The 12,532-nt window shown below is 43.9% G+C and overlaps 1 protein-coding gene across 13 annotated transcripts; it reads right to left on the bottom strand.

The window, feature by feature from the left end:
- Positions 1-6,709: 6,709 nt before the first annotated feature.
- Positions 6,710-12,530, bottom strand: SRSF7 (serine and arginine rich splicing factor 7). Of its 13 annotated transcripts, none has more exons than XR_016229463.1 (9): positions 12,399-12,530; positions 11,208-11,388; positions 10,778-10,954; positions 10,496-10,602; positions 9,826-9,900; positions 9,631-9,741; positions 8,124-8,177; positions 7,583-7,618; positions 6,710-7,006 (listed from the first exon to the last, which is right to left on the bottom strand). XR_016229463.1 is itself a non-coding variant. In XM_008254506.5 (8 exons), the coding sequence occupies exons 1-8, from the start codon at positions 12,424-12,426 to the stop codon at positions 6,952-6,954; spliced, it is 717 nt and encodes a 238-aa protein (XP_008252728.1). In that variant the 5' UTR covers positions 12,427-12,530; the 3' UTR covers positions 6,710-6,951. The 13 variants fall into 13 exon arrangements, 9 of the variants coding, with proteins under 9 accessions (XP_008252728.1, XP_008252729.1, XP_008252730.1 ...); XR_016229465.1 differs by having other exon boundaries at positions 9,664-9,741; XR_016229464.1 differs by lacking the exon at positions 7,583-7,618.
- Between the last annotated feature and the right edge of the window lie 2 nt (positions 12,531-12,532).

Here is a 12,532-nt window from a genome sequence, read left to right as displayed (position 1 = left end):
AGAAAAACATGTATTTTACCACAGCTACAAAAAACTCTGCTGAGACTTCATTTTTCAATGCAAGATTGTTAAAGATCAACAAGTTTGATAGCCTGCCATGAAGACAACAGTAGAGGGAAACAGGGACTCCTCTAAATTACCTCCAGGGCAAACTAACAATACCCAACAAAAACACAGATGCACCTACCCTCTGACCCAGCAATTCAACTTCTAGGGACTGTCCTAGACAAGCACCGTCACCTGTGTGACGATAGTTGCACAAGGTTATTCACTGCAACACTACAAGAGCAGCATTGCCTCCATCAACAGGCAACTGGTTAAATTCCTGTTACTCCTTAATGCCTCAAGGCATGCAATACAATTCACAACTCAGAGGTGCACAAGTCCAAGACCCAAATCACACACAACCAATCCTGAAAATGGCACAGAAATTGTGCGTGTCTAAATCATAGAAGATGAATTTGTAAAGGGAGTGGACCACAAGGCTCCTGAAGAACATACATCTTGCCAAGTAGCATGAGAAGGCCATGAAAACGATGCAGGACAACAGTGCCAAGGCTGAGAGCATGTGCCAAGGTTATTAAGGCCCTTGCAAAGTCCAAGGTTAAGCCCATGATCCCAAAGGTCGTCACCTCAAGCTCAACTTGTCCACAACACCCACCCTAAGCCTGCCAAGTGTGCTCATGCCCACTTGGGTCTCAGGCTTGTCTCAGGCTGTCCCGGCCAAAGGCCAAAGCCAAGGCTTACCCCAAGCCCCAGGCTGCCACTCCAACTTGAGCTGGAGTTCCGGTTCCTACTCAGGATCCCAAAGGTGCCCGGGTCCCCATGAGGGCCACCAATGAGGACAGGACTGGTGTATCATCTGCATGGTACTAGCGTCCTCCTATGTGTCTGCACAAATAAAAAGAAGCAGGATCTACTTTAAAAAACAAGGGGCTCGCATGGAAGACCAGGAGGAAGCACCTGGCTCCTGGCTTCAGATCGGTGCAGCGTGCTGGCTGCAGCGCGCCAGCCATAGTGGCCATTTGGGGGGTGAACCAATGGAAAAGGAAGACCTTTCTCTCTGTCTCTCTCAGTCTAACTCTGCCTGTCAAAAATAAATAAATAAAAATAAATAATAAATAAATAAACAAGGGGCCTGCTAGGCTGCCACCTGCAATGCTGGCAGTCCCAGCCACTCCACTGCTGATCCAGCTCCCTGCTAACGCGCCAGGGGAAGAAGAGGGCATTGGTACTTGGGTCCCTACCATCCGTGAGGGAGACTAGGATGAAACTGCAGGCTCCTAGCTTCAGCCTGGCCCAGCCCATCTGGGGAGTAAACCAGCAGGCAGAAGCTGTCTTTTCTTCTCTCTGTAACTCTGCCTCTCAAACAAATCTTTAAAAAACAACAACAACAACAACAACAACAACAAAAACCCCTTCAGGAGAAAATAACCAGACTGAAAAAATAGGACAAGACCCTTAACAGCCCCCTAACCAAAGATGGCAAATCAGTATATGAAAAGATGCTCCATATCACTTTAACAGGGAAATGCAAATTAAAACACACAACTACACACCTGTTCGAATGGCCAAAATCCAGAACATTGACAACACTGAATGCTAATGAGAATGTGGAGCAACCGCAACTCTCACTCAATGCTGATGAGCATGCAAATTACACAGCCCACTGGAAGACAATCAGGAGTAAACATACTTTCATCAGACAATCCAGACATTGTGACCCTTGGTATTTAATTCAAAGGAGTTGAAAACATCCACACAAAAACCTGCACACAACTTTATGCACTAACTGCAAACACTTAGAAGCAAGCAGCACATCCTTTGGCAGGCACTTAAACACATAAACCGCAGTAGTTGCAAACAGATTATTCAGTACTAAAAAGAAACAGGCTTGGGGATAGCACTGTGGTACTGCAAGTTAAGCTGCCACTTCCAATGCTGGCATCCCGTATCAGAGTGCCAGTGCAAGTCCCAGATGCTCCACTTCTCATCCAGCTTCCTGCTAACGTGCCTGAGAAAGCAGCAGCAGATGGTCCAAGTTCTTGGGTCCTGACACTCATGTGTGAGACCAGGATGGAGTTTCTGCTCCTGACTTCTGCCTGGTCCAGACCTGGCTGTTTTAGCCATTTGGAAAGTGAACCAGCACATGGAAGATCTTTCTCTGTCCCTCTCTGTTGTCTGCCTTTCAAGAAATTTAAAAAGGGGGGCTTAGCAGCCACAAAAAAGGGAGACTTACATGCCTATTAGGTAAAAGAAGTCAATCTAAAAAGGCAATGTCCTCAGAACCAAGTACAGTATATGACAACCTAGAAAATGCAAACAATGGAGACAGTAAACAAGAGTGGCTGCCAGGAACTGGGCAGGAGGATGAACAGACCAAGCACAAGAGGATTCTTTCAACAGCAAAACTACTCTGCATGATCCTACGATGGTGGATATGTCACTATACATTTGTCTTCAAAAAGTACAATTTAGAACTTGAGCCCTTCAACGTTTAGAGTTCTGGCTGCTCCACTTCCAATCCTGCTCCCAGCTAATGGCCTGGGAAAAGCAGTGGAAGATGGCACAAGTGTTCCGGTGCCAGTCATCCACTTTGGAGACATGGATGAAGCTCCTGCCTCCTGACTTCAGCCTGGCCTAATGCTGGCCACTGTAGCTATCTGGCGAGTGAATGAGCATATGGAAGATCTCTCTTCCTTTAATTCTGGCTTTCAAAAATAAATCAATCTTTTTAAAAAGTGAGCCCGATAGGGCCTGCACTGTGGCGCAGCAGGGTAAAGCCCTGGCCTGAAGCACCGGCATCCCATATGGGTGCTGGTTCGAGTCCCAGATGCTCCTCTTCTGATCCATCTCTCTGCTATGGCCTGGGAAAGCAGTAGAAGAGGGCCCAAGTCCTTGGGTCCCTGCACCCACATGGGAGACCCAGAAGCAGCTCCTGGCTCCTGGCTTCGGATCGGCACAGCTGCAGTCATTGTGGCCATCTGGGGAGCGAACCAGCGGATTAAAGACCACTCTGTCTCTCTGTAACTCTTTCAAATAAATAAAAATAAATCTTAAAAAAAAAAAAAAATGAGCCCTAAACTATGTCAACTATGAATTTTAAGTGAATTTAACAAGTGCAATGCACATGTGGAAACGGGATATATGGGAAATCTCTGTACTTTTTCGATCTTACCATGAACCTAAAACTGCTGCTTTAGTCTTAAAAATTTTTTTTAAACTTACAGGGGTTGGGGCTGGTGCTGTGGCGCAGCGAGTTAATGCCCTGGCCTGAAGCACCGGCATCCCATATGGGCACTGGTTCTAGTCCTGGCTGCTCCTCTTCCAATCCAGCTCTCTGCTATGGCCTGGGAAAGCAGTAGAAGATGGCCCAAGCCCTTGGGCCCCTGCACCCATGTGGGAGACCTGGGAGAAGCTCCTGGATCCTGGCTTCGGATAGGCGCAGCTCCGACTGTTGCGGCCATCTGGCAAGTGAACCATCACACCGAAGACCTCTCTCTCTAACTCTGACTTTCAAAACAAATCTTTACAGGGGTTAAAAATGGGACCTTTCTAAGGCCCACGAGGTCCTATATTGTCCACATCCCCTCTCCTTCCTATGCTGAGGACTCAAGTATTACTTTCTACAAACTTTTAAAACTAGCCTTTTATCTCTTCCCACTCTCCTGCTACACTTCACACTGGCACCTGTGCGTTCCAACCCAAAAATTTCAGGGCTCTTGCAATAGCCCTGACTGTAACTGCTTTCCCTTCACCTGCTTGATGCCTCCTCAGAACACTGTTCCAAGACAGCAATCCATGAAGTATGCAAGTGCCAAATGGTGACATTAAAAAAAGAACAAGTGCCACACTTGCATGAAAAGATCACCACAATACTAAGAGAAAAGGTATATACAGGTACCTATGTGTAGTTGCATATGTAGGAATTGGCTGTCCAGCAGACTAACTGGCAATGGTCACCTCCTGGAATAGAACCAGGCAGCTGAATCAGGAACAGGGAGACTTCTCACTACATACACCAGCTAAAATACCACACTACATACCCAGCTAAAAATGAAATAAAATGGAAAATACGCTGGGCCAGTGGGAAAAGCGCTAAGTTTGAATAGCGGCCTGGAAGGCTTACCATACTCCAGCAATCTTTTTCTCAGCCTGAAAAATAGATCTGACTGCTGCAGACATAGAAAAAATTATTTACCCCAGGCTTTAACATAAACTGCTTGTTAGCGCCATTTTCCTTAACAGTTCTGATTTTAGCAGCTTAAACACTAACACACCATGAACCCACTTATTTTTTTTTCCCTCTCATTCTCACTACCTTCAAGTACTCCAAGTCAGGCCTAGTGACTCTTTCACCTCTGCTTCCCAGCTAGGAGGGTCAGGGATACCTTTTCTAAGTTACCCATCTGCCATCCTTCACTATGAGTAGTCTTACCAGACTGATCAGCTTCATCACTCCCAGTCCCTACTTAGCTTATAATTATGAAACATATACATTGTTTTTGCAAGATAAAGATCTCTCTCGAAAACTCAGGCTGACTTCAACAAAGACTACACAAAGATGGGAATCACAATCCTACCCCGCTATTCTTCAAATCTTAATACCCCTTCCTCAAAAAGACACGGCAAGACCGACACTTTCACTTGATAGTTAATGTAGTTCTCCACATGAGCAGTTCAGTGTCCTGGCTGCTCCACTTCCAACCCAGCTCCCTGCTAATGTAATGTGCTTGGGAAAGAAGATGGCCTGTGCTAACCACGTAGGAGATACAGGTAAGAGTTCTAGGTTCCGGCTTCGGCCTGGCCCAGCCCCAACTGTTGTGATCATTTTGGGAGTGAACCAACTCCCTCTAAATCTTTCAAATAAATCTTGGATATACATTATTTATTCCTCTACTTAAGAGGACCAAAATCTGACCCTCACTAAAGCACTCAGAATGCCTTTCAGTGCTGGACTGGATTAACACTTTTCTAGCCATCACTTGGCAGTCCCACTCAGGATAAGGCAGGGGCAGTGTTCACTCTAAGGTATGTATTGCCAGGCCAGTATTGCAGTGAGTTAAGCTGCCACATGCAAAGCCAGATCAAAGATGGAGCACCAGCCTGAGTCCCGTCCCAGTTGCTATTTCTGATCTGGCTCCCTACTAAAGCACCTGGGGAAGCAGCAGATAGTCCAAGTACGTGGACCCCTGCCATCCATGTGCCAGACCCAGATGGGAGTTCCAGACTCCTGATTTCAGAAAGGGCACAGAAACTGTTGCTATCATTTGGGGATCCTTCTCTCCCTAACACTGCTTTTCAACTAGGTAAATCTTTAAAACTAAAAAGCTATATACTGCTAAACAAATTACAGTCGCATATGAATGTAAAGGATGTTGACCCAGCCAGCCACTATTCTTTCCTCACAAGGCTAGCAAACTTGTTTCTTAATAATTTGACTCCACCCCTCCCCTCCATACCTTTTATCCCTTCGTAATAATTTCTAGGATTTGGCTAAGAGCTCACACTTCCAAAAACTGAGTTATCAGGATTGTTTATTCAATCTCTGTAGGTTTATTGTCGGGTAAACTTATCTTTATGTAATACAGGAACAAGTAAAGCTAACCAAGTGCAACAGATAAATAAGCCTGCCAATTATACACAGCTTTATACCAACCATATTATTTCAGCCAATTGTCAAATTTTCAAAAACAAGGAATCCAAGTAACTTCCAACATACTAATGGGTCACTCGGACCACCAGTGAGTTTGAGGAAGATCACTACACTCACATGGCAATACTATCCAATGGTTTTGCTGCAAAGCCATACCTGTGTTACCACTTCTTTCACACCAGGAGAGACCAAAAATCTCTCTACTACCACCCTGCTGTACTTAGGATATTTAAAGTCTAAATATAAAGAACCTACTCGCTTTAACATTCTACACCTACCAGATACTACCCTAAAAATTTAACTATAGGAAGTGTTATGTATGTGAAATTTACAAAATTCCTGGAGTCCCATTAACATTTCTGATTGACATCTTTAATAGCTTCACCAGCCTGGCAAAATAGGATGTTGTTGGTTGGGAACTGCAAAACCTCACTTGGAAATTAACAGGCCTTTGCTCACAATAAGGCAATCTGTTTAAAGAAACATGGGAGGGTTTCTGGGCTGGCAAATTTTGCAAAGCTGGTTTACATGAAGATGTTTAGCCCCAAATTCAGACAATTCTTCAAACATACATTTTTGGTGTAAAATTAATGTTTAAAACAAAAAAGTAGACATTATATCCCACCTGCATCTGAAAACCTTTTACTATATTGAACAACCTCTAGAAGAAATGTTTTGTCTCCATTTCTTATACATTACTTTGAGCTCTGCTCAGTTCCTGTTACACTCATTTATAAGCAAATCAATGGCCCCTCTAGCTCGTCAGATCTTTAGGGTGGACACACAGATTATTTAGGGAATTGTCAGAATGCATTCATGCTACTACAGAGGGCTCAAGATCATCCTACCCAAAGCTTTAATGATAAAATAGAATTTTCAAAGTCCCTTTAAGACCCTCACAAAATGTTGTATGTAAAAAAAAAAAAAAAAAAAAAAGTTCAAGGACTCAACCAACTCCACTGAACTTCAAATACAGGTCTGTATGGATATGATTAACAACCACTATCAGTCTAGACTGCCAATGTTTAAACCAAATTGAACACAGATCAAAAATCTAGTTAGAAACATTTTATTTAAATGTGCCAAATAAAAACCCACATTTTCAGACCATAGGATGTTAATACATTCAACAAAAATGTATATTATCTTACTGCTGTGAATTTACAGAGTAATAATCCAGATCCATTTTGATTAGATGGTTGAAATATCCTTCCTAGGTTACACTTTACAGACATCACAAATCCCTTATAATAATGTAAACAAAATAACTTTTCCCTAAAGGGTGAACTCGAACTTCAGTCCATTCTTTCAGGACTTGCACTTCTGCGAGGACTTCCTGATGGGGAACGACTAAAAAGAGAAACATTAGGTTTGGAACCAGTTAGTGGCTATTAAAACATCCTTTTCTCATGTACATGTCAAAACAATTACAGTAATTAAAGTAGAACAATGGCACGAAGTTTCTATAGCAAAGACCTAAAAATTACATACTTAGAAATTTATCTTTTGTCCCTTACTGTTACAAAACTGCAAGGTTAAGTTAAATAGGATAACTATTTGTCAAGAATTTTTTGGTCATTAAATAGCTCTAAGCAGATAATGATTTAGTTAGAAAATATTTTCTCATGTGAGCATTCCTTTCAAACTGTAATGTGGGAGTGGGTGGAATTTTTTAACCTTAAATTTCTATTAAGGATTCACAAAACTAAGCACATTTTTATCACTAATATTTTGATTAAAAACTTCCCAAAAAACCTAAGCTAATGTTGAAGTAAAAAAGCAATCATCCCAGAAATATAGTAACTAATCTATATAGCACCAATTTTCCAAAGAGCTCAAAGACTTCTAAAAAGCAGTAAGCAAACAAATTCTGCAGAGGCCATATTTGACAGGTAAGATTTGGCAACAAAACGTTATTTAGCTTACCTTCTTTTTGGAGATGGAGATCTGGACTTTGATCGGCTGTTGAAACATGAGAAATTCTATTAAGAAACGTACTAACCAATCCCTTTCTTACTAGTCACACTATCATGAAACAAATCCCCAAATTGTCCTAAGCTGAAAATGTCAGGCTGCATTAAACCAAGCGCCTTTTTTTAATTTTCCAAAGCCAATCTTGCAACATTTATTTCATAAAATGAACAAACCACTGTGTTTTATCACTACTCTTTCACATTCTGCCTTAAGCACATGTATCTTGGGATTTGTCTCCATGCACCTATCAGCTCTAACAAGGGCCTCTTAATGTAATCCCCAATATAACAAACTGCTTCATATTCCCTAGTGCAGGAATCCAGCCAAAACAGGCCACATATAAATCACACTCAACTTTGATTTAATAGGGTACCATGTTCCCACTTAAAATCTAGGCTTAGCATTAAAAATTTCAACCATTCAAAACACTTTGAACTCTTTGGATATTGGTGCCATATACTAGAAGAGCAATTACATCAGATTTTTACCCTACCTGCTTCTTGGTCGTGAAAGAGACCTGGATCTGGATCTTGATCTTGATCGAGATCTTAATAAAAAGGGCAAAAATACAATTTACCAACTAGTCCATACAAATTTCCTTAAACACTTTCTGAGTACCTTATCAGGTTAGGTTAGGAGAAGAGCAAAAACAGTAATTCACAACTCTTGCCTTATGTCAGTCTAAAGCAGGACAAATGACCATTTTCAAATAAGCTAATTAAGGAACCACAATTTCAATTACTTCTCTTATACTCAACTGGTCACTGTTCCTGTACAAGATGAGCAACATTCTCAAACCATATGGAATATCCATGGACGGTTTCTATTTGAAAATAACATGGTTTCACTTTAAAGGAATCAAATTAACCATACTTAGACCGCACACCCCTGAACTGAGACTTCTTTGGGTGATACAGATCCATGAGAAGAAAGTCACCACTGGGGCCACTGCTGTGGTGTGGTAGGTTAAGCCTCCGCCTAGGGCGCCAGTTCACCTCTTCTGATCCAGCTCTCCGCTTATGGCCTGGGAAAGCAGTGGAAAATGGCCAAAGTGCTTAGACCCCTTGCATTCAAGTGGGAGATCCAGAAGAAGCTCCTGGCTTCGGATCAGCTCAGCTCCGGCCATTGGGACCATTTGGGGCATGAACCAGCAGATAGAAGATGTCTCTCTGTTAACTCTGCCTCTCAGATAAGTAAAATCTTAAAACAAAACAAAACAAGCCACCACTGAATAAGGCATTATCCTGGATCATAAGCAAATTTTCATGGTCCAAAGGCCATTAATTTGTCAGACCAAATCAGGACCTGATATGTATCTCTTAAAGATCTTGGAATCCTATAATCAAATACTTACCTAGACTACACAGACTGGTCCATGACTTTCTCAAAGGGACCACAGGATTCAAAATTCCTGCATTTATAAGGCTTTGTACTATTAGGCCCCAGTGGCATTCTGCTTCATCTGCAGTATTTTGTTTTCTATAATTTTATCCATTCTATCACCTTTTAAGTTTTCTACAAAGGCAATAAAGTTGGGGGTCCACTGCGTTTTTCACTTCTTAAAATCATGTTGAAACAGTGTGTAGTTAAAGAAAACTCCATGTTCACCCACATGTATACTGCTGCTCCCAAGACAACCTTCCCAGGGTTGACCCCATCATTCCAAATAAGCAGCATTTCAACTTGCTTGGAAATCTCTCTTCCTGGTTGTAATGGCCCTTCCTGTCAAGAATCCAAATGCCTAGCATCTTCTGGAGTTAGCTTTCACTATCTATACAATAGGTATAATCAGATACCAGAAAAATTTACAATCTGCCTATCTGCTTTGGACCCTTCTTTACCACCAGCCTCAACAAACCTTAAAACCTTTATTTGTGCTTTTCTAAGTCACCCATAATTTCAACTTTGATATCCCAAACATTCTCTGAAGGCATTCACTTGAATCATGCCCTTAAGACATGATAATCCAACTATAAAAAGGAGAAAAAAGTGTTACATACTGGAAATACCTCGATCCTTTTATAGAACCAGACCTAGATCTCCTGAGTGAAGCTGATCTCGATCTACGGAGAGACACAGATCTTGATCGCCGAGGAGATGCCGATCTCGACCTAAAAATTTCATCACAAGTGTAAGTCCATCTCCAAATCAAGTTGTCTATCATATTAAGATTTGACTTCAACAAGACCTCTCACCTCCGTCCCCTGCTCCTGCTGCGTGAGCGAGAATATCGCCTTCCTCTGGACCGAGAATGTGATCTAGACCGTGACCTATTTTTCAAGTTGGAAAGTAACAAAATGTTAGATGATAACTCGTTTTTAGAGTTTTATTGCCTCTGCTGAAATCAAATCTCCAAACTATTTAAATTTAGTGTCTCATTTGGAAATAAAAATCTGGGCCTATTAGTTGTCGAGTTTTTTTTTTTTACTACCTAAAAAGAGATTTGTTAAAAGCTGAATTACAACTTAGAATTACATAATATAAAACACTATAATGTGTATTTAAAATAAACCTTGCAAGTTTGCAGGTCGACCCTCTTTGGCCCATGGTCTAGTAGTAGGTCTAGTAGATCTAGACGATCTAGAAGTATCTATAGCCGATCGCTGCATCTAGATGTTTTCTTCAATCTAACGACGATCAAACTGACAGCCAAATGAGCCAGGTGAGGCTTGATTGACGCAAGAAGATTTTTCTAGTTGGGAATGTGGTCAATCTGGTGTTCCTCTTTCTAAACCGGAGGGGGCCCCAATTGTAAGCCAAATTTACTGTTACGGCGATCACCGTCTCAAATTTTCTGCCCTTTAAAGAATAAGGTGAAGCTAGGTGTAGATGACTCGAGGGGATCTGGCCTCTTATGCTGATCACCTCAAGGTCTAGGAGGATCTTAATTGTCGGATTTGCAAGGCGCCTCAGCATGATATCATAAGGCTCGTGACATTCTGAATCAAGGCGACTGACTCAAACGAAGAAACCTGAAAGGTTTTGACCAGGTTGATTATTAATATATTAACATTTTTAATTAAACAAAAATTGTAAAATACACCTGTACAATTAACATTCAAATTTATAGAAAAACACTAATATCTGCCTTGCCAATAAAAAATTCATTTACTAGAATACCAACCATTTCTTTATTAAATTAAATACCTGCTTCTTCTTCGCCGGCTATAGCGATGACAATCATAAGCATAATGTCCCTTTTCGCCACATTCATAGCATCTATCATTGGGATCAAAGGGACGTCGGGCAGGTGGCCTATCAAAACGAGATCTCCGTGGCATGCCTGTTGATAGCTCAACCCTCACTCGGGAACCACAAATCACTCTATGAGAGAAAAGTTAACAAAATCCTAGTTAAAAATACACGTGTAACTTTTAATTTACAAGAACTCTTTCTAAGTTTAAACTGCTTCTAATAAGACCTCCCAACTCCACCTTTGTTACCCTTCACATCTTAAGCAGTATCATGATTATCAGGCATTTACCCAAATCACAAAATCCAAGCTCAAGCACACAGATCACCATCCAGAACACGTGAATGTTTTAACGGTCGTTTAAATTTTTAACATCTTACTTACTTCCCATCCAATCCTCGTACTGCATCCTCTGCATCTCTAGGATCTTCAAACTCCACGAAGGCAAATCCCGGAGGATTCCTCGCAATCCATACAGTTCTTAAGGGACCATAATAACTGAAAGCCCTTTCTAACTCGCCTTTGCCAGCACCAGTTCCCAGGTTACCAACGTACACCTTGGTTTCTGTTTAAAAAATGCAAATAGAAGAATGCACGTTATGCAAAATCTGGCCCAACTCTGAAACCTTTTGCCTTAAAAATTGGCCTTCCCAAGGACCGTGCAAAGCAGGACTGATGCTCTCTACCGACGTTCCAGCACCCTTAGTCCTTAATTCCTGACAAGCTACAGCATTATGATAAAGTTCTGAACACTCCGACCAGAGAGAAAAAAGCTCCACAACACAGGCGAAGATGCGTGGTAGGATACTCGGCGGCGTGGGGCGGGCCCCGGACCGGCCCCGCCCCCGACTCCCGGCAGCCCCGGGCGCGCTGGGAGCGCGCGGGCCGCCGGCGGCGGCGGGCGGGCCCGGCCCAGAGCACTCGTCCTCCGCAGCAGCCGCCCCGGGCGCAGGCTAGCCCCGGGCGCAGACTGGCCCCCGCTCCAGCTCTCCCGCCCCAGACGCCCAAACCGCGCTCGCAAGAGCTAGGAAGGAGAAAAGAAACCGGCCGCCAGTCGCAAACATTACGTCCCCTCGTCCCCATCCCGCAAGTCAACCGACTGCGTGGTGAGGACGCGCGGCTCGCGGCTGCCGGCTCCGTTCCGTCTCCGATTCCACCGCCCTCGGCCGACCGCGACCGCATCTGTCCGCTCCAGTGGCGGGAAAGCGCTGAGGAAATGCGCCACCACGGTCGTCAATGTGCGCAAAATGGCAGCCGCCGCCGAGGGCGGGGGAGGGGGAGGGGCCGGGCGGGCCGCTCCGAGAAGGGCACCGGGAAAACCGTCATCCTGGACCGGGCTTCGGCTTGGGGCAGGCGTCCCAAGTGCCCTGCACGACGAGACCCGAGACGGACACACGCGCCATGCGCCTCCTCCCTCGGCACCCCGCCCCCGCTGCCTCCAGCTTCGTATGGCGTGCGCTGAAGCCGCCATTACGCACGCGGAATAACCGTCTCCCAACCGCCGCGCTAACCCCTCGGCCTCGCACTACTCACTCCACCCGCGGCCACGTCCCGCACCAGGCCCAGGCTTCTTACCTCCTCCATACCGCCCGTAACGCGACATGATGATCCGCCCGCGTGCTCTGCTCTCTCAGCTCGCAGCGCACAGGGGCTCGAGGGACACGGAAGCGCTGCACGCCCTCACCCGCCAACGGTCCCAGCGGCACTAC

The sequence above is a fragment of the Oryctolagus cuniculus genome, chromosome 2 (genome assembly GCF_051225735.1).
Source record: "Oryctolagus cuniculus isolate XC-2025 breed Fujian yellow rabbit chromosome 2, ASM5122573v1, whole genome shotgun sequence".
NCBI lineage: Eukaryota > Metazoa > Chordata > Mammalia > Lagomorpha > Leporidae > Oryctolagus > Oryctolagus cuniculus.
This window is presented reverse-complemented; position numbering and strand designations above follow the sequence as displayed.